The sequence below is a fragment of the Heliangelus exortis genome, chromosome 19, assembly GCF_036169615.1.
Source record: "Heliangelus exortis chromosome 19, bHelExo1.hap1, whole genome shotgun sequence".
Lineage (NCBI taxonomy): Eukaryota > Metazoa > Chordata > Aves > Apodiformes > Trochilidae > Heliangelus > Heliangelus exortis.
The window spans coordinates 12244782-12266975 of NC_092440.1; the positions used below are offsets into that span (position 1 = coordinate 12244782).

Sequence of the window (22194 nt, forward strand, 5' to 3'; positions counted from 1 at the left end):
CCCTCCCAGTGTATCTTTACTCACTGAATCAACATCCAGAACAACCCCATGAAGACCAAATGTCTTCAGCATCCCACGGATGGCAAACTTGGGTAAAGCTGTTCCAACAGCACTGCTGGTGACATTGTTACTGTCAGGAGAACGAGTCACCACTGTCAGACCTGGGCAGAGAGGGACAAAGCAATGTACAGGGTACAGCACTTTCCTCAGATTGACAATCTGTGCAGCAGACCCCCTGCACCAGAGCCCTTTAGCTTTTCTTTTCCCCTCAAGAGACTTTTTGCTGACCTTACCTTTTCGTACTTTATCAATTGTAAATTTATTTGCTTCATCTTTGATGTCCTCAATAGTAGGAAGGTAGAGGTCTCTTGGGATGCCACCATTTTCCTCATAGAGGAATTCTACAGTTTGTCTTGCTATATCAACCATTCCTGTAAGACAGAAGGGAGTGCTGGTTACTTCCCCTGGCCACTTGAAATCAAGTTCTTAACCTCATTAACATCATAAGCAGATGAGTTCACTAATTACTTAAACATTCTTTCAGTCAGGCTGATAGGCAGGGAGTGGAATTTTCCTGGAGATCCTTTTATGCTCAGAATTCTTCTTCCTGTGACCTCCCCACAAACAGGCTGTCTGAATACAGGACTGTATTCATTTACAAATCCTCTCTTATTCAAATGTTCCTCAAAAGTTTTGCCTTGATATAGCCATAGACAGAAAATGCATGTAGATAATTTCTTCCCAAACTATTTTAAGCTCTTTTTGTATCCACATCACAACAGCACAACAAATTTGGCCACTATTTCTTAAGGCATTTCCCTGTTTAAATAGTCCAACTTAAGTAAAAGCATTAAAGCAAAACCAGGACCTCAATTTTAAGCACTTGACAGAAAGAGCAAGCAATTAATTTTTTTTTAAATTTAAGTTTTCCAGCCCCTAAAACAGTAAATCAGAACAGAAACATGGGTGTTGTTTTCACACTTAGTGCACATCACATAAAACAATGTGCCTGGAAAGAAAGCACAGCCATACCATACCTAACTGCAAAGCTCCTTTAATCTGATCCAACCCAGACTTCCTCTCAGCCTCATTACGGAATCTTCTCCTAATTGTAGGGAAAACTTTAGTTTCCCAGGCTTTGACCAGCAGGGCATAATGATCCTCCTACAAAGACAAAGGTTTTTTAGAACCAAGAAGCAAGAAAAGTTAACCACAGCTATGCTTTCTTTAAGGAAATTGTCCTGCTCCTCACCCGGGGAATGTCATCATCATCATCATCATCACTTTCATCATCTGCAATAGGAGGGGGGTGAGGATCAGGGCCTGAGGTGATGAAGTTCTCATAGCTCAGCTCCATTTTATAGTGGCAAGATGTGTCACTGTCATATTCTGCAAAACACAGATGGAGACAATGAGATCATAATGCACTACAAAGTGTGCAAAAATATTTCAGGAAGTTTTCTGTGGTAGGTTGTGCTCCAATCAGTCTGTGGCAATGTAATGCACCCTGTCACAGAGTCACCAATTAGCTGATTCCATCAGCTGTAACATCTTGTTGTATTCAAAGCCCTTCTAAGATCATTTCTCATTGTAGTTGCATTAACTGAGAATAACTTGTGCACAGTAACTCTGTGCATTAACTGAGAATAACTTATATGGAAAGACCAAAGTAAAGAAGGTTTTTAATAAGCACACATTTGACAATGCTTCATGTCCTGCTTGACCTGAAACAGGCAGTACCTAAAGACTGCTTAAATCCCATTTAATTGATTGCAATTTTTCATGAACGAGATTTTAAAAAACAATTAAAAGATAAAACATTAATCATCACTTTACGTTGTTGAGCAGTAGCAACAGCAGCAATTCTACAAGGAGGCCCGTGGGTGCCTGGATCAGAAGCTATGCTGGTGCCAGCATCATTATCACTGTCAGAAGCCATGGCAAAAGGCAAAGCTTCAAAGTTGGCACTTATTTCCTCAGCGAGGTCGATGCAGAGATCAGCAGCGTTCCTGTGAGCCTGGCCCTCAGCATAGGCAAACTGCCGAGATCCAAAGTTGGCACGGACTTTTGTGTTCTGAAAGAAGATGCACATAAAAGCATTCAGATGAGCTGGGGATTGTTTTGATCCTTCTTCTTTGCTCTTTTTTTTTTTAAAAAAAAAACAACCAACTCAGCCAAAGGGATAAGCTGATCGCATCTCCACGCTGTCTGCTCTGCCCAGCCTGGCTGAGCTGTGAAACTGGGTGCAGCAGGGAAAGATTTCAGCTTCTAAACACAAACTTTGAACTTGTTTTTTTTCTAGTTTCGAGATACAGCATGTTTAGCTAACACACTTTGAAGCAAGGTCACTACTAACAGGGGGGCTACCAGCACAGCATAATGCCATCTCATCCAGCCAGTTGCACATTAGTGTCCTAACGGGCAGAAAAACGTGGGAAGTGCCTGGAGAGAGTCATGGATTTGAAATACAGGTTACAAAAACATGTAACTTTGCAACAGATAGATAAGCAATACTTAGTTATATGATGTTTTTCATATTTCTGAAACAAGACTTATCAAGCAACATACTTCTGTTTAAAACTTACCTTTTTCTGGATGTGGACAACTGGCCACATCCCACCAGAGACATCTTCTAGATAAGGACCAAGTCGCTGCCCACAATATGTAAAATAAACTCTGCCCTTAGCTGGCTGCCCTGGAGGAGGGGGAGTTCCTTCTGTTCTTTCCCATCCAATTCCTGCTACATCACCTGTAGAAAAACATAATCATCAAAAGAACACGGGTTTAATCTGTTTTCTCTTTCACTGCATCCCTTTACATGTAAGGGAATCTTCTGATTACCAGACAAACAAGGTAGCTGGACTCTTACATACCAGGAGACAGAGTCACATCCAGTCTAACACTCTTCCACTGGAGCAAGCTGGAGCCATTATAATGCACTGCTCGCCCATTGCTGGGAAGTAACACAAGAAAGAAATTAAAAAGAGCACTGAAACACAAGGATTACAACTGGCTAAGTAACTGTGGTACTGACAAAGGCAACTCAACTCTCCTTATCATGATAAGGAGATATTCCAAGTCATCATTTTAACATTTCAATAAAAACCACTGTGTTGCCTTGTACACTGTGCTCACAACAATCCTTCCTAAGGAGCCTACAAAGGTACTGAGCAAGACTCTGATTTTTGATGTGCATCTCCCCAACATACTTGTGGAAAAGACAGGTGCCCACTGGGTTTGTCCAAGCACCATCCCGTTTCTCAGCTTCTGTAGCAAACCCAAATGAAACTATTGGTCCTGTGTCATCATCTGTATCTCCATAGGAAACTATTTCAATTTCCCAGTAGAATGATGGTGCCTAGGAATAGAAATAAAACCATCAAAATTATTTACAAAGCATAGACAAAATAGAAAAAATTGCTTTTTAGGCAGGATTGGAATCTGAAATGACAAACTGTTGTAGAGCTGTGAGTTCTTACCTGTACTGGAACTGGGGAAGTGGCATAGATAAATGTGCCCCGAGGAAGTCCCCCACCTGCACTAGGATCAGCCAGAAAGGTCACAGCTGTGAGGTGTGATGAGAACATGCAAGCTCGCACAGGGGGAAATACTCTTGATGGGCTCCAAGTGATTTCTTTGGGCTACAAAGAGGAACAGAGGATTTTATTCTACCATTGAAACCATCTACTGAAATCAAATGGTGTCTCATGAAGTGCCCATGCAGCTACCACAACTGCAGCCACAACAAAGCACACCCCATTACAGAAATTCACAGCAAATTAAATGTTTAAATAAGAATCCAACCAGTTTGGCTCCAACACCACAGGCAGAGCCTCTGCACTCAGTGTCTGGCTTCACTTGCAAGGGGCAGAAGGGTCAGCACTGTTGTGTGCTCACCTGTCTTCTGTCTGCTTGCAGAGGAGGAGGAGGAGGCCGAGCACAGTCCCGATACAACATCCGTAACCTTTCACACTGCATTTCTACAACAAGGAGCCTCTCCCCTGTAACAACAAGGAAGCCAAGCCATGAGGATCCAGGCAAATCTAATTACTTGAGCCCAATGTTATTACCAGTAAATAAAAACAAATATGACATTTGCATTCTGAGGAGATCTCATCAAAGAGCCTCACTTACCTAAACCGACACACTTAAAGACGAATTCCAATGTATACAAGCAATCCTTTTCCTCATGTTTAATTTATATTTAGTTAAACAAAGACATCATTATGCTAATTAAGATTTAGAGTTCATTTTAGTGAGCAAGTTAATGACCCAGTAAAAGCAGGAAGTCAAAAGAATTTATGCCTCATGTCAAAAAGTCAGTATGTTCCCTGTCACACAGGAGGTCACACTGATGTCCTCTGGGTCCCTACCCCAACACCCTTCACTTCAGCAGCTTTGTCTCCACTGAAAGCCTCTGACATGTTCCTAAAACCTGCCCTTAATCTAAGCCTTCTGCTGGGCTCACTACTTAAACAAGGGGGAAGGAAATCAAGAGCTCAATGATAAGGAATATAAGAAAGCATTTTAAAAAAAAAAAGCCAAAACCAAAACAACAAAAAGGCCATAGAAAGAAAAGATATAAATGATAATGTCAAGGAATACAGAGGAGGTTACACTGTAAGCATGAAAAGTGGAGGGGGTTCAGAAGCAGAGTAGTAGAGACCTTGTCCCAGGACTTGCACACTAGAATCATGTTCAGACCTAAACTTTAGGGCTAATGTTTAAACAATTCAATCTGATGATTAGCTACTCTTATGTTAAACAGCTCTGCAGCTGTGGCAAAACAGATTGTACTGTGCTAGCTATGGTAAACTAAGTAGCTGGAGGATAAAACCCTGAACTGATAAAAAAAGCTGTTATGTCTCTGAACCAAATAAAACAGAACATGCTGAACACTTACCAGGGCTGCACTCCTGTGCTACCAAATTCAGAACCTCCACAGCAGCTGGGCATTGTTGAATGAATTCTTCACAGAATGAGCTGTCTTCCAACAGCTGAGCCATCACCAGGCATGCTCTTAACAGAAAAATAAAAGGTTTAAAACATTACAGAAGCATAGACTGAATTCAACATTGTCTTTACATGTATTGAAGACTGGTTTACAAGACAGCAGGCTGACTGTTCCATGTCTTTGTCTGCTGCCCAGCTACCCACTGGAGCTTCCACACTGACAGTTTACCCCACTTATGCAGCATTTGCTCAGCACAGGGGGAACTTGATTTTTTTGTGCTGATTTTAGCAACACCCAGACCTGATGTGCCATTCAGGAAGCAAACAAGAATTTCTGCATCACACATCAGTACCAACAGAAGAAGAAAAGAAGAACCCAAGCAATTTTCTGGACTATCTGTGTATGGTATGAAGACACACAGGGGTGCTGCACAAAACCCAAGGACTCACCTGGTTCTGATTTCAGCAAGAAGTCTGACCACTGCCATTACTGGAGTTGAGCCATCTCCTGTTGCAGGAAGTGAGGTGTGAATAGATAGACTTCCCTCCTGAGGAAGCAACATGGACTGGACTGCCTGTACTACCTTCTCAGTAATGGACAGTTTATGAAGAGGCAATGCCTGATGGTGGGGGGGCACGGTAAAAAGTTAAATTCAAGTAGTTAGTTTCTAAGAAATGAGGGTGTTTTATTACCTGGAGTTAATTCTCATTTTGTACCATTCACAAAACCAGCAGCAAACGTCAGTCAAAACAATTTAAAAAACAGAAAGAAAAGTGAAAAACAAAGAAACAAAACCCAACACAATATACAATGGAACAATTTAAGCACTAAAAGATGAATACCCGTGTTACTTGAGTGAGAACTTAAATATATAGTTAAGATATGTTTAAAATAATGAAGTAAACTTTACAAATAATATTTAATCAAAGATGAAACACTTTTTAAATGCTGTAGATTAATTGCCAGTATACTGTGACCAAAAAAAAAAATAAATAAATTGCTATTATATTTTAAAATTGGATTCTTAAAACTCCCATACCTCAGATCTTGGAACAGAGAGCCTAGATAATGGAATAGTTAATGTGTCAGATGCTTGAGAGGTCTTTCTACTGTCTATACTGGTAGGTGGAAATTTGACCGTTGCTATACCTTCTTGTTCATTAATAGATGCCACAACTCCAATGCTTCCTGCTATTCCTTTACCTAAAACCTACAACCAAAGGAGGTCCATGTAAGATTCAAGGCTTTCCAGACAAGAAACACTGAGAGTTTAACACCCCAAACCAACTCAAGACACAAGCAGAGCTGAGTATTTTAGGGAAGAGGCACAGAACAGGACAGCAGTCTCCACAGGTGTCACTGGAAGTGCTTCACAACCTGCACACTGCAGGCAAAACATGGTCAGAAGCACCAATTCTCACTTAAGATGTAAAATGTGAACAGCACTGAATTACCTGCACTTCAGAACCTATTTTAATTGTCTCCTTAAAGCCACCCAGAGCACAAAGGGCAGCTACTGCCTGCCGAGCAATTCTTTGAAGTTTAGCAAGTTTCCTTCCACTGCTGCTCCCATTCTCCAAAATACTCTCTGCATATTTCCCAAGTTGTGGAATGTACATCAGAGCCCGAGACAGAACCTGAAGAAAGAAGCAAAAATACCAGAGAATGACTTCAAAGCACAATTCAAACAAAAAAACCAATGCCCCAAGCCTCCTGCCCACACACAGTCTCAGAAGAATTATTTTTGTTCTTGAGGAGAATTACATAACTCAGAATATGCCAAGTTCTCTGAAGTGTGAAAAAGCCATCAAAGCCAGCTCCATTCCCTAATAACTTCGAGTCACAGAGTTACATTTATAATCTTAGCAAAAGCCTTGGCTCAAGGATTTAGCCTAAGCAACAGATTAAGTGCTCCAGGAGGAGCACAAAAGCAATGTGCTTTCCAGCCAAAGCTTTTTCAGCCCCTCAGAGGTCATGGCAAAGAGGCCTGAACAGCAAAAGTAGAATAACAACCACCCAGCTAATAATTAAGTTCTCTTTATTACTCAGGACATGCTTGGTGTAGAATTTGATATTTATCTCCTGCCTGCTTACTTTTTCAGCAGTTGTTGTCCATATCTGAGCTGCATTTGACTCTGGTGCCATCAGCAAGCTATGGAGCAAAGCAATCACCTCTGCTGCCATGCTGTTTGCAACATGGCCACTAATGAAGGGCCTCACAGGATCTGTCCTGTTTGGAAGAAAAAAGCCATTTGCCCCTTAATTTCAAAACGTGAGAAGGAAAAGGAGCATCAGTTGCAATCAATGATGCACAGCACACACAAAAAAGGGAAGTTTATGAATACTCAGATTATTTTCTCCAGCTCTACAAATACTGCTATACAGAAGCAGAACCTGGACTCTCACTACAGAGCCAAAGTGGCCTACCTGGCGAGCTCAGAATTCCTCTCTCTGCAAATAGATGTTTGTGCTGTCTTCTTTTTGTCCCCAGTGGACAGCCCACTGGTAGTTTCTGGATTGAGAGTTTCTATGGGTGGCCCAACACTCACTATTAGACCAGACTGTGCCCACTTTGTTGCTTTTCGAAGAGCTGCAGCAGCTTCTTCTGTAATAACTTCACAGCAGCCACTCTGAAAATAAAGTTCCATGTAAAACAAATCAAATGTGAGGTGTGTTTGGCCACAGGATGTGATGCATTTCTCTCTCCTCCCTCTGCATACTTAAAAGTACTGAGAACACATCAAAACATCCTCCTGTGTGTGCATTAGTCACAGTCATAAGATAAACTCTTTCAGTTGCTTTTCCTCATCTACAAAGAGATGGGAGATCAGTGAGGATTCATTGCTTTTAATATTCCATTCTTAGCTTAACAGGACAGTTTCACTTCTTTGATCAGAATTCCACACGTGAGTATTTCTGGTGCAAATAGTCAAGAACATGTCTGCAAATATACATGGAAATTTAATTTAAATATGTACACTAAACATTTCAGGAAAGAGAATACTAAAGGGGCTTAAACATGACCTATAGCAGTTGGAGGAAGCATTAGCTGAAATTCTTTTTCATCATTTACCCCTATATTTACATAAATAATATTTTGCTAGCATTGCAGATAAAATAATCTTTCTGAACAGTTCTGTAAAATAAACAGCATCTAAAAAAGGGGATTTAACATCTGCAAAAAAACAAACAAACAAAAAAACCAAAACCAAACCAAACAAAAAAAAGAGGTTGAATAATTCTTTAGTCATTCCTTTTCTTACTTTTGTCATATCTCGATCCATTTTCACCACTTTCTCCATGTTGGCTCCAGTTCCCAATCGGAATGGGCGACCTTCTGAGCTACTATTAAAGTGAAAAAAAAACCAACACAGGAGCATGATTTTCATTGTTGGAAAAACCAGCTGAACTATACAGTCCAATTTAATATATTATGCATGGCTTTAAATTGTTTGAAAGCAATCCTTGCAGCAACTGAATTGCTCAACAGCAACAGAAACACTTGATAGTTAAGGACATACCCAACTGCACTGCAGTTTACAACAGGAATTTAATACAGTTCTTTGCACAGCAATTTAACCATTCCCCCCTCAAAAAGAAGCATCATAAAATTTGCTTTTACTGAAAACAAGTGCAGAGGGCTCTGAGCTAACTCTTCACCTAAGAACACCCAACAGCTCTACCTTCTTTTTAGGGTTCAAAGCCAACTTGGAGTGGGGGAAGATGAGACAAATTGTACAAGAGGTGCTACCATTGGCTGTTGGACAGGCAAAGGTCTCAAAATCCAGGTGGCTACTAACAATACTAAAGAAGCTGTAACAGCAAACTATTTTTCAGCCTATGCATTATTAAATACAAATGCTTTTAAGACCATTTTGCTCTGATAGTTCTATTTGTTAGTCCTGCTTGGTCTGTAATCCCATAAGTAAACAGTTCCATTTTTTTCTGATGGGGCACCATTTAAGTAGCTCATTTTTCACGTGGTTGTTTTCAGACAAATTAAGACATTTTTATGTTCCTTTGCTGGTTGCTTGTAAACAAGCCAAAACCAAAACATCCCATTTCATTTCCCCTCATCCTTTAATACAAGTGCTCAGTTTCAGCTCTGCTGCTGTCATCAGTGCTGGACAGCCTCCTGGAAAACAGGCCCAGGAAGTGTTGGGATTAAGATTCTTTCTGCTGCTGCCTCACCACAAATTCAGTACAGTGATATCCATTTTTTATCCATCTAACAGTATTCTAAACATCAACTCTATAAACCATTTCTGCATTATCTTATTATTTTGCCAATAATCACAACAAACTGGGACATTTTGCTTTCCCATTTACTATTATGTCTAGGATGCCTTTTTTCTACATCTGTAGCACTGAAAAAAAGAAGATAAATGGAATTGGCCAAACTGGTTGCTGATTCCCACCCAGGGAGTTAAGATTACCTTAGCAATGGCTGAAGGACTTCATGAGATGATTGGTCTTCTCGTTTATGAATAAAAATGGAAAGTTTACCATCCACTGCCTCACTTTCTTCTCCAGGATCTTTATCACCTTTTATGGAATTTTTAGGGCTGGCTTTTGCCAAAGCTGTATCTGGCTCAGAGGCTGTTGGAGAAAGAACTGTCTGGCACCCTTGAAGCAGAAAGGAACAAAACAAAACAAAGAAAAATACACAACCATGAGCTCCATCAATAAATTTTTTACCCTTGAAACTAAATTTAACGTATCTGGGATGCAACTAAAACATGACTGAGACACCTTTGTCTGAGACTGGTTACATTCAAGTCACAGAGATACTTGAGTTACATATGATGTAACTTTTCCTGCTTGAGCTTTCTGTCAATAAAAAAAGCTCCTGGCAGAAACCTGACTTGCTTGGTGATGTCCCAAAGGAGCAGAACACCAGAAAGATGCTGGTACCTGGTACTACATAATCTGCCAGCTTAGCCAAGAGCAGAGAGGCAATCTTGGAAGCTGGGTCACTGGGATCATCCTGTTCACTGTTCAGAGAGGGAACTGAGTAACTCCAGGGAGGCAATTCCACATTTCCACAGTCCTCAACACTCATGAGAGGCAGAGCAGCACGACACAGCTGGAGGATGATAAGCACCAACTTGGGAGAAGGACGTTGATCCAAGAGAAGGGACAGAAGCTTGGACACACAGGCTGGCTGGCTCAGGATTGCTTTACCTATGTGACTCCTGAAAAGGGAAATAAACAGGTAACTGCTGTTTGGGGGCAAAAAAAAAAAAAAAAAAAAAAAAGATTGATCCTCCTGTAAATAATAAATTGTTTCAAGATGTAATTTTTTTTAAAAATTGCAGCATCTGACAAAAAACTGTCTGCAACAAATCTTGCATAACCTGACAGTCACTAAGATTCAGTGACACTTTACAATCAAGTTTCAGAATGGTTTTCAATGTTCTTTTACCATCAATACTGAAAAAACCCCAAAACAAACAACCCAAAAAACCAAGAAACCCCAAAGGAATCCCCACCTGCTTTCAAACAGAAAAAAATATCCCAGAGACAAAGGGCTGGTACCTTGACAGGTCATTGAGAAGACTGAGGACATCCTGGAGTGCATCATTTCCTGCAGCTTGATTCCCACAACACTCAGTGGCCCGAGCGAGGTGGTTGGTAAGAAGGCTGGAGACCTGACGAGCCAGCCCAGAGTGAACAGCTTCTGTGGAACCCCCTTGAAAAGCAAGGCAAGAATACACCACTGGAACTGAGAAAAATGAACATACACATCTCCAAATTCCTTACCCATGCAGTGAAAAAAGTAAAAAATATTTTTGTTTCCATACGGAAAAGCGTTTGTGTATGAAATGTCTGTAATTAAGAACAAAACCTGAAACAACATCTACATCCCATCAGCCAATAGTCACTTGGCTGTAAGTTTATGTATTTTATGGGTGAATCCTATCACTGGAGAGATGCCTCAGTGATTAGTCAGGGCCTCAAGGTCCTGTGGTTATGTCTAGGCAGAACCAAGTATCAGACTTGGAATTATCTGCAACATAAACACTCACATGAGGAGGAAGAAAAAATAGAATTAAAAAAACCCAAAACCAAACCAAACAACCCCCTCCAAAAAAAAAAAAACCAAAAAACCCAGGAAGAAAATGAACTTATTTCAGTATCCACTTGTGTGTTCTAAAGAATCCAAACAGGACTGAAGTGGTGGTGAGAGAATGCCCTACTTTAAATACACTGACAGCACTTCTCAGACACCTGAAAGCCCACAGCAGAAATAGTTCCAGTGTTCCTACCTTCTTCTTTCTCCCACTCAACACAGCGATTGGCCAGCACCTGGAAGGCAGCCCAAGCCATGGTGGCCACCTTCTGTTTCTTGGTCTGTTTTTCATTGGAACTGGATTCAGTCTGGCTGCTCAGACTGCAGAGCCTGTCCATGAGCTGCACCAGGCCACTCCGTACCAAACACTTCTCTTCGCTCCTGTGTGAGAAGAGAAATTCAGATTTTGCTTAAATAACTTTGCAGTCACTAACAGGAGACACCAAGAAAATCCAGGACTTGCTGGTAACTCCATAATTAATTACTTCACTTGTCAGAGTGATGGTTTTGTCTCTCAGTTGCCCTCCCCAGGTGAAATTCTGCCTTCACCAATTTATCAGGGTGTTCTGGTATTCCGTATCACGAGGAGAGGGAGTCTGTTTATAAACTACAATGCTAAAACCTAACAAGGACACTTTGGGTACCCTCCCTTACTGAAAGAAACACTTTCCTACCTCGTGTAAGGTATAGTGCACAAGAGGCCAATACTATTTGCACAAGCAATGGGGTAGCGGGCACACAGCGAGACCACGGACGTCATTGTCTCTCCGAAAGCTTCCTGGACTTGTTCCACCATCCCACCACATGTGAGCTCTTCAATCCTATTGGTAGTGAAGATATTTGAAATGGTAGGCTTTAAATAAGGAAAATAAATAAATAAGGTGAAATAAACTCCCAAATACAGCTTTAGAAAAATGACAAATCAGCACATGTTAAGAATTAGGCAGGGAAGAGAAGCAGAACTGCAAATCACTTCATGTTTTAACATGAATTTACGTAAATAGGGATTGAAATTTGTCTACAAAATACAGAATATTTTATCAAATTTAGATGACAGTATTAGTATCACTAATAATTAAATGAATTTAATTATGAAGTCAGAAGAGTAAAACACTCTGTATACCTCTGTGGACACATCACCTCAGTATGAAAGTTCATCCACTGCCAAACAAAGCATTTCTGAGGAGTTTCTGCCTTTTTACCCTCCAAGGGCCTACAAAAGTGCTTGCTGCAAGCTTAGTTCTGCAAACATGAGCTCATCCCTTCTCCCCATTTTTCCTTTCTTTGTTCAACGCAGTTTACAGAGAGTGAAACATTCAGTTCTTTCCAGAGAAGTAAACAAACCTTGGTCCTCCCTGCAGCACCATGGTCACAGGGCCCACAAGATGTGTCACCCCACCGACCCTCACTGCTGCTGTCAGCAGCTCCCTCATGTGCACCAGGGCTTGCTTCCTCGTGTTCCCTCGCCGCCACCGCGTCTGAGCAGCCAGCAGAAAACTGCTGCTGGACACCTAGGAGAGGTGGTTTGGGTTGGTTAATGAGACAGAAGCAAGACACCTCCTCTCTTCTTTAATATCAAAATCATAGAATTATTTGGGCTGGAAAGCAGCTTTGAGATCATCAAGTCCAACGCTTGATCCACTACCGCTGTGGCTCCCGGACACTGAGGTGTGAAGTGCACAGACTTTTGTGAAAGTCTGAATTTGAGAAGAGAAATGACTGAGTACAGGACATACCGCTTGGTCAGGGTTGGTTCCAATGAAAGCAAAGAGTTGCCCCAGTAAGACACTGTAGGTGGGTTTATCCCTGCTGTCCTCAACGGTCAGGGACTGGAGAAGAGTGAAGGAGCTGCTCCGATGGCTCGTAACGTGGCGCCGCCTGGGAGAACACAGGATAAGCACGCCTAAATTCATCCAGTGAACCAAAATCTGCTCTGCTTGCAAAGCTTGTGGTGATTTTACCACCACGGGCAGCACTGTTGTATCATTGCTCCGTGGAGTAAACCCCTGGGTACCTCTGAGTTGACCGAGCAAACTCGATGTCCTCGTTGCCGATCATTTCCAGGTCGGAAGGCGCTGACATGCTGCGAAGGAAGACGGGCTGGCGCACGGCGTGGGAGATCACTTTGGTTTCTGAGGCTGATTTGCAGGCTGCAAAGTTATACAACAGGAGAGAACATCACTCCTGGGCCAGGAGGTCCTTTACCAACTTTTCCAAGCTGCTGTTGACATTCCAGTGAAAGCCATAACATAAAAATGGGGAAGACTCAGTCGAAGCGAGAAGTTGCAGCTCTGAGGACTTCCCTCTCTGCAGGGATTGTTTCAAGTTGGTTTTGTTTGGATTAGGTTAAGCATTTTCTCCCAGGAATTCAGGAGATCAAAGTTTAAATTCCACATGTTGTTACTCAGACCTTAACTTACCATCATTAAGGCAATCAGAAAAAAAAAAAAATCAACTTCATCTATTGTAAAATAATTTAATTTGAAAAGAAAAGGGCTTATTGTCATTTAAGTGAAAGAGGGAAAAGAAGAGAATTAGAAAAGAAGTTGCATCTTTAGGAAAAAAAAAAAGGGGCAGGGGAAGGATGAGCTGTGTACCTGGAGTCTCTGCAGGGGTACCAGATATACTCCTTGTGATACCAGACTGTGCTGCAATAGTGACATGCAATAACAGCTCTGCTCTGTTCATCAAGCTCTTAACTAAGGTTTTTGTTTTTGCTAGGGGATGAGAGGTCTTCTGTATCAGTGAATTCACCTCTTGAAAAAACTTCTCCCTAAGATTAGGAAGGAAAAAATAAAAGAAGAAAACTCAATTATGTTTTAATGCTTCCTGAAATAAAGTGTCACTGTGGGAATGGTTATTTTAAAGAAGAGAAATAGCATCAATCTACTCTATGCCAACAAAGTAGAAAGCAGAAATAAAAAATAAACAAACAAGTGATTTGTTAGTAAGCACTTGTAGCTGTAGGTGCTTATATTAATATATTTAGTACAAATGTTTTTAACAATTTAATCAGGTATTGCTAGACAGACAGGATAATTGAATTTCCAACTATGTGCATCCCTGGTTAGAAGTTCATCTCAATGTCCCTGCCCTACAAGATTGTTTTCTGTCTAGAGGTCTGCCAGCCTTTAATGAAATTATAATTAAAATATTTTCAAAACATATAATGCCAGCTTCTGTTTCACCTCAGGGTCACAGGGTAAAATGAGATTCAAGTGCTTACTTCAAGAAGCATTTATGTACTTCAGGCCCACATCCCTACTTTTGGAACCCACTGAAAATCCACAGTTGCTCAACCCTGCCCATCTTCTCAGTCCCTTGCCTAAATGGCACACTGCAGAGCCAGCCACTAACCTCAGTGCCAGGACCACATTCTCCAGATCACCTCCATCAAAAGAAACTTCTTTCATTGAACACAGAAGTTCCAGCTCTTTCATCTTGCTCTAAACAAAGCGAAAAGGATCAATGTTGTGTTGAGAGAGCAGCATGAAGCAGGAGCACAGAGCAGCCCCAGTGCTCACCTCATTGAAGTGATAATCATAGAAGAATGGGACATTGTTCTCCAGCTTCCCATGCATGGCATCATCTACCTCACTCTGCCATTTCTGCTCCAGCTCAGCCACACTCTAACAAAGTGACAAAAGTAACACTTATTGCAGTTGCTCATCTCAAGAAGAGACCTTAAAAGAAGAAATCTGAGCACATTTTGCTTTTTGATGTTTCTAAAATGCTGTTAATGCATCTTTATCATCAAAAAAGTCAACTGTTTATTGAAGGAATTTTGTATTTACCTGCAATTGTCTCTCCATGGCATTTAGCTTCTTAAAGGTCTCTCCCATGATTTTACAAAGTAAATCATATTCTTCAGCATGTTCTTCCTGATACTGGAAATTTATCAGGGACTGGAGTGCATCAACCAAATTCAAATGTTTAATCACACATGAAACTACCATCTCCTCCATTACTTCTGGCTGAATCACCTCCCTAGGGTGAGAGGTAAAGCCAGACTGATTAAGCAAGAACAACAAACGAGCTTTTCATCTTTACAATTCACAAACAAATATTTACAGAATATTAAATGCACACTGTCACACACAACAGGCATGCTGCACCCTCACTGCTGCTTTTTCAGCTCACTCACTTGGTCACCAAGCATTTAGAACAAGAAAAGTCAAGTTAACAAACCAGAGTGGAACAGTGACTACTTACTTTATACTGGGTCTAAACTGAGGCCGAGCACGTCCAGAAATTTCCCTGAGTTTTATCATGATTCCTGGAGGCAGCCTAATCCTAGGCAGATCAAAATAGTGACCAACTGGAGGCACCAGAACATCAGAAGGATATGTAAATTCTCTGTCTTCATCTATAGTAAGAGGCAATGGAGAAGGACTTGGTGTAAGGGCTGGAGATATTACCCCATTAGCTTCCACCTGCCACTGGCACCTGGAAAAATAAATAAAAACAGATGAACAGAGGTCTTTAATTGTGGGGTTTTCCCCCCTCAGTATCCATCATTATTTAGAAAGACACCAGTCAACAGCACCTTACAAAGACAGACACTGTTTTTAGAGTGGCTTTTGCCAAGCACAGCCAAATCCTCTTCTGCTCACTCTAAAGAAAACATCTACTCTACAGAATGCTCCTTTAGTTTTAGGCAACACAAAACTAACAACAAACTGCAGGAAAGTTATCAAAACCATCAGCTTAAAACACGAGACACTTGCACAACTACAAAAGTCACCTGCCCTCAGAAAAAAAATCCACATGGAAACTCAGATTGATTAATTTATTTATTTTTTTTACCTTTGTAATAGTTTTGATCTTAAGAGCTCTTGGCAGGTTTCTTCATCTTTGGTAATTTCAGGTCCATTGTACAGAATTCGCAGCATGGAACAAGCTAACACAGAAAGGCCAAGTGCCAGGTCAACCAGGAAGGGCAAACCTCCTGACACATCCTCTGAGGACTCCTGGAGCAGGAACAGTGACAAGTTGCACTCATCAATCAACCATGAAGTCCTTCCCCAGTATATTTCTAGATAGAAGATTTTAGATTTTTATATATAATCCTATCTAAGATATCTACAGGTACCTCATATGTCTCTTACAGAGGGGCATATTTAAAGCAATATATAAGAACAACTCAAGACAGGAAACAAAGGATTTAAACACTATTTTCCTGAACCAAGAAAGAAAAGAAAAGGTAAATTTGGTCTTGGTTCAGTCATTTTCTGCCATCTCACAGATCTAGTCCTAAACTTTCCAGTGAAGCGGGATTCAAGTTCCTTTGTCTTTGACCCATCTTCCAAAGAAATCCTGACCCAGCAGCAGCCAGAGGTACTGAAATGACCTCAGCCAAACCCAGCACCAATGACAAGAGCTGGGTGGGACAAATTTGGTGACAACTGTCCTCATAAATCCCTCAGCATGCACCAAATCACACCACAGGGAAGCCAAACACCTGAAACTTGCCCTTTACATTGCAAGAAAACTATTTCTTACTATCAAAATCAGTAGCTATCACTCTTTTAAATTTCCCATGTTAGCTTCCAACTTGGAGGAACATTTCTATTGGATCTGCAGTGTGTAAGAGAGAAGGGAAAGGGAAGCTGAAGCTCTGCCATGTGAGTACCTGTGCTCGAACAGTGCAGGCAAAGCCCCACATGGCTTTGTCTGGAGTGTTGTGCTCACGGCCACTCCGCATTTCAAAGGAGAAGGTGACTGTATCTCCCTCCACCTTCACATTTGGAGGGGGAAGAGGAGAAAAAGAAAAACAAACAAAAAAAAGAGACATTTAAGAACCAAGGCAAACAAACAGGCTTTTCATCAAAGGGGCTGATTTTATGGATTAATGAGTTATCTAAGTATTCGTATCTCCGATTCTATAATCTGATTTAAGAGCCTTCCTTTTATGTAAGGATAGTTTTTAATGGAAATTTGATTTTAATTTTGCTGCTGGCTACCCACAGTAGCACAAAAACCCCAACGTAACTGTTGAATCAAAAGTAGAATTTATCAGTCTGTGTTACTTGGCCTTGATTTTCACCAAAACATTTTCATTATTTGTCTGCAAGAAACCCTGCAATAATCAATACTTCTCTTTCTAAAGAGAAGACAGACAAGCTCTTCAAGAGGAATGTTGACACATTAAGAGAGCACTGTCAAAATCTAGGTCTGAAAAATAAATTCCATTAAATGTGAACAAAAAAGTGCTTGTCTGAAATTGCTTTCCAGCTAATTACTACTTGTCTTCCTTTTTGAAATTATTTTTTGTTGTGGATATCAGTCCAATTTTGATCTGCAACAACGTAGCAGCACAAACATATCAGAGGAAAAAAAAAAAATCCTGCATACAATCTGAGAGAACATACTCCAGAATTATTGAACAACTGAAGATGCAAAAAGCTTGAGGGATTTTCCTGCCTTAGTGTTATTTGAAAAAGCATTCAATGCAATTTTAAAACACCACACAAATTTTTGGAAAGCTGTTACATTTGCTATTTGTTATATTTGTGGGTTACTGTTAAAAAAATGCAGTCATGCCCATGGACCTTAAGAAAATAAGCACAGACCCTACAAGAATTTCTCCTAGGAAGATAAGAGATACTTTGAGAGCAGTGGTGCCTCCAGGACCAAAACATCCTCAGAATGAATTCCAGCAAGACACAACAAAACAAGATAAGCTCAAAGCGAAGCATCACACACAAGACACAGAGGAGTTTAAGGTTATTCCCCCAGGACAAAACAGCCCACTTAAGTGATCTCATCAAGGATAACCATACACTTAAAAGCTTGGACTTGATTGCTGTAAGGGTTAAAATGGACTCGACACAGGTTCTGAAGGGGATTTTTTTTTTTCTAGGTGAAATATTGTTGTAATACTGTACCTTTACTAAGTCTTTCGGCCAACCAGTTCCTAAGACACTACGGCTGCCATATCCCAGTGTATTGCCTCCATACTCAGCAACCTTCCTACTGTTTGTGTTAGGACCAGCATAGATCACCAACTTCAAAACATAAAATACACTGTTAGACTGTAAGAGAAAAACAAGAAAATCTAATAATAATAATAATACTTAGCACTGACACCGCGCTTTATCTTTTCAAAGCGCTTTATCAACATTAACAACTCCTCACAACAGCCCTGTGAGGTGAGTAGGCAAGTATTATTATCCCCATTTTACAGATGGGGAAACTGAGGCAGGGAGGAAACTGAATTACTTGCCCCCAGGGTCACACAGCAAAGTCAGCAGAGGAACTGGGAGCAGAAATCGGGAGGAATCCTAACTCCCAGTCCTCCTGCTGAGCTCAGCAGGTCAGAACTGCCTCTCTGCTCATAAATGGACTGATCCTGCTCCCAGAAAACTTGGTGTTTTGTCACTGACTCAAGGCCCAAAGTTTTCTGAAGGAGTTTAACCAGTAATGAGTGACCTCAGTATTAAATATGCTTCTAAATAATTAACAGGAGCATCACACGACTTGTTGAAGAACATATGGCAACAATTATTAAGCAGCACAAGTAGCTCTCTGATTATGCAAAGTAAGTAATTGCTATTAGTTGGGTTCTTGAAATTGAAAATACTTGTTCATATTAATCCATGTAAACAAGCCAGTTATCATCAGGGGAATAAATAAAGGAACTTTTCCAGTTCTGCATACTTTAAGCAAACTGCTGATGTAAATAGTAGGCAGATGGATTAAAATCTGAGAAATAAGGAAAGCTTATTCTCAAACAGCAAAATGAGAAGGCAATCAAACTTGGGTAAGCTGAGCCATCAGGGAGTGAACTTTAAAAAAATATGGAATTACTTTCTGAGGGCAAAAACCCAAAACAACTCCCTCCCAAACCAACACCTCTGGAACCTGTGTTTCTCCTAAGAACCAGTACTTGGGACAGCTTTTGAGAAAACTTCCTAATTACAGAGCCTCTTAGCAAGAGATCCTCATAACTGATAGGCTGTCAACATTGAAGTAATCACTGGGTATTATGTTCTAAAACAATACACAAGATGAATTAAGTAGATATTTTTTTATTATTTCTTCAAGAGTATTTGCAATTAAGCATGAATCATTTATCTCCACTGTCCTGCCTCTTCATGTCAATGAGGTCTTTTTTACCTTTCCCATCATTTAGGATAGGAAGATGAAACTTAAGAATTCTTTTTAAAAGTTACTCACACTTGTGCCACACCAGAAGTAACCTCTTTGCATCCCTGTACTTTACAGCCTTGCAGTAAGTAAAATGTGACATTACAGTGCCCACCAGGAAGCTCTAACAACAAAACCCTCCTGCATTATTCTGAGCACTGCAGATAAAGTGGCAGCAAAGTTGTGAGGCAGAAAAGATGAAAATGGGAAGTGTTGCTGGGGGAAACATCCAAAGGAAAAAATTTCTGAATTGACCCTTGCTTACCTTATCATAGTCATACTGTGAGGAACATCTGTTGTCAAATCTGAGATACAGACAGCGGGCTCCTGGGATGTGGACAGTTTCTTTAAATTTATAGTTATCCCTGACAGGATGAACTGTTTCTACAGTCTTCCCAGCAGCCCAGGGAGCAGGGATCTTCAAACCCGTGAGAAACCCTGGCTCTTCTTTCTCTTCCAGCATTCTGAAATAAGAGTGAAAAATCAGTCCTGAAAATCCCCCCACCCGGGTTGTGTTCAGACATCAAACAGTCCTTCAAATCACCCCTCAGAACTGCAACACAAAGCACTGACTCCTCGTGGAAACAACCACAGCAGTCTCTGAGCTGTCAAACTGGAACCTCTCCCTCTGCTTTCCCATTTCCAAAGAATGGTAAAGAGCTAAGCAGCACCATAAAAAAATGTAAATGGTGCTACATATGGATTGAGAGCATAAAAAAATAAACTTGTCTCCTGGGACAGTACCCAAACCCGATTATTCTGTCATAAACCAACATGCCTGATGTTTCACTGAAACTTACAATTTGGAGGAGGATTGAAAATAAATTCTTCAGATTCTTCACACAGGGTATTACACATTATCACTAGCTGCTCAATACTACAAGTTCTGCAACACTGCAAAGGGCTGTGATAAGCATTTTTTAATTTAATTTAGCTGCCTGTTTCTGTTTCTAAGCAGAAGCTGTGTAACTTTGAGCTGAGACACAGCATTTAAAATTGCTACACTTTTCTGTACAAATGAAACCATTTAATATCCACCCAATAGTTTTATCTCATGTTGCCAGAGCAATTTACATATTCTCATTATAGTCTTCCTTTATCTGATTTATTGCAAGAGGAACAATTAGAATTAATTCTTAATGTTTGAGGTGAGGGGAGAAACCAAAACAAGCCATACCCTCTACAACCAAGGTGCAGATACTAATAATTTAATTCCAGAGGCAAAAAAAGTGTAGACCAAATTGCCTTTTGTAAAGGTTTAGATTTCTCCAAGAGAGCCTTACAAACCATTACAGCCTTGCTTTTAACAGTAAAAAGATTGCTGCTTTAAAATTTATCCCACAGCAAGGGTCAAATGGCCATTACAGCTAAAATACTGTAATCCATGAAAAGACTCAAATGTAAAGAATATCACCTCTCATCAGGTAACAGCTTCCCTTTCTGTTCTGATGCACCACTGGGAGAACTGTTCAGTTCTGAGAAAACTGGAGACTGAGTTTTAAGCAGCAGTGCAGTCTGTGGCACAAAACATACAGCATTAGTAACAGGCAAACAACAACCCACTTGAAGATCTCTCTCATTATTGCAATATATTCCCCATCAAACTGCATCTTGTGACTGACAATAAATCCTTGCTTAGTAGCTGCTGTACCAAGTCAAATTCAACACTCAGCATCAGAAGCTTTTGAAGCTGTTGAGCAACTTTTAAACTATGATCTGTGGGTCACTTACTGGGCAAGGTCTACAGCATGGTAGAACATGCATGTCACATCTTTTGGTTTTTTCCTTTGCAGACAAAAAGAGCATACCTGACTTGTGTAAAGGACCAGCTGCACCAGCTGAGGCATCAAGGCATCAGCCATGGTCAGAGTCTGCAAATTTGGATGCATCAGAGATGTCAGGAGGACAGGAAGCAGATGCCCAAGCATGGTGGCCTTTGTGATTTGCTCCAGGCCTTTTAATCTGTAAGTAGAGTCAAGGTTTATATAGCATCAGCTGTTTTCATAGAGTATCACTACTATTTTTAGTCATCTGTTTAATCTTGTAACAGACTGCGTGAGCAGGCAATTCAACATTCAGCAGAGAACATTTGCATTTTACATTAAAAAAACCCCAAACCCCAAATAAACAAACAAGCCAAAAAAAAAAAATCTTAATATCTTATCGTAATATCTTGAAAACACTACAATTTCTCCAGAGTGTGATCATCCTGGCCCTTGCTGCCAATCCTTACTAAATACTGATAGAGCAGAAGACAGTAAATCAAGAGTATAATAATTACTTAGAAAATGAGAAGGTCCCCTGGGCACAGGATGAAAGCCACATCAAGCACAAATATATTTGTTCAGCATGTACATGAGGCTCCTTGCACACGTAGCTCAAAGTCCTTTAAAAGAATCTGCATCTACAAAAATATACTTGAGCACGAAACCCATCTGAAAACATCTCAAAGGAATTGCCTACTGTCAATAAACAAAACTAATCTCATGGGCAGAGAGCAGCAGAGATGTGAAGCCTGAGATGCAGCTGGGAGAGGGAAGTGTTTAAGTAGAGGAAAGGTTCACAGCTTTTGTTTACATCCATTCCCAACATATATTTTTAAATTTAGGGGAGATAGGGAGGAAGGTGATGCTTATCTGATGAAACACACAGGATACTGAAACAACATCATGGATAAAATATTGAGTCCAGCTTGGAGAGATGTAATAGTCAGGAATTTTAAAATAACAAAAAAAGAGCTTACAGAAATATTCCCAGCTGACCAACTACAGTTTGTTTCCAGTTACCCTGCTGCCAGATACCACTGTCACTAAAACCTTACCAATTTCAAGTTCTTACAGATCATCAAGCTGGTAGCAGTAATCTGGAAAGCCTGATTCTAAATTATTCAAAAAGATAAGTGCTAAGCAAATGCTGGAATAAGAAACAATTCCTATACATTGAAAGCTCAAGCACACAACAAACAAGGAATGCTGACTCTGCTTGTACAGCAAACCACAAAAAGCAACAGTTTCCTGTT

General features: G+C 40.5%; 1 protein-coding gene across 4 annotated transcripts in view; it reads right to left on the reverse strand.

The window, feature by feature from the left end:
* HECTD4 (HECT domain E3 ubiquitin protein ligase 4) overlaps positions 1-22194 on the reverse strand; it is a 71434-nt gene that overhangs the window by 22006 nt on the left and 27234 nt on the right. For 2 of the 4 annotated variants that reach the window (XM_071763097.1, XM_071763096.1), the window contains exons 19-54: positions 20984-21137; positions 20590-20690; positions 19441-19639; positions 17915-18034; positions 16660-16764; positions 15834-15997; positions 15240-15473; positions 14822-15014; positions 14552-14656; positions 14385-14473; positions 13625-13800; positions 13042-13177; positions 12764-12905; positions 12372-12538; positions 11702-11848; positions 11224-11408; positions 10493-10646; positions 9869-10149; positions 9391-9580; positions 8218-8299; positions 7382-7584; positions 7049-7184; positions 6409-6591; positions 5994-6164; positions 5404-5573; positions 4904-5019; positions 3898-4001; positions 3480-3641; positions 3210-3358; positions 2874-2953; positions 2586-2749; positions 1837-2074; positions 1253-1389; positions 1038-1164; positions 294-431; positions 25-161 (exon numbers count right to left, since the gene is read on the reverse strand). In XM_071763097.1, coding sequence (XP_071619198.1) covers positions 25-161; positions 294-431; positions 1038-1164; positions 1253-1389; positions 1837-2074; positions 2586-2749; positions 2874-2953; positions 3210-3358; positions 3480-3641; positions 3898-4001; positions 4904-5019; positions 5404-5573; positions 5994-6164; positions 6409-6591; positions 7049-7184; positions 7382-7584; positions 8218-8299; positions 9391-9580; positions 9869-10149; positions 10493-10646; positions 11224-11408; positions 11702-11848; positions 12372-12538; positions 12764-12905; positions 13042-13177; positions 13625-13800; positions 14385-14473; positions 14552-14656; positions 14822-15014; positions 15240-15473; positions 15834-15997; positions 16660-16764; positions 17915-18034; positions 19441-19639; positions 20590-20690; positions 20984-21137 — 5539 coding nt within the window. Of the gene's footprint in view, positions 1-24; positions 162-293; positions 432-1037; positions 1165-1252; positions 1390-1836; positions 2075-2585; positions 2750-2873; positions 2954-3209; positions 3359-3479; positions 3642-3897; positions 4002-4903; positions 5020-5403; positions 5574-5993; positions 6165-6408; positions 6592-7048; positions 7185-7381; positions 7585-8217; positions 8300-9390; positions 9581-9868; positions 10150-10492; positions 10647-11223; positions 11409-11701; positions 11849-12371; positions 12539-12763; positions 12906-13041; positions 13178-13624; positions 13801-14384; positions 14474-14551; positions 14657-14821; positions 15015-15239; positions 15474-15833; positions 15998-16659; positions 16765-17914; positions 18062-19440; positions 19640-20589; positions 20691-20983; positions 21138-22194 lie in introns of all 4 variants that reach the window. The other 2 variants (XM_071763095.1, XM_071763094.1) reach the window with 1 other exon arrangement.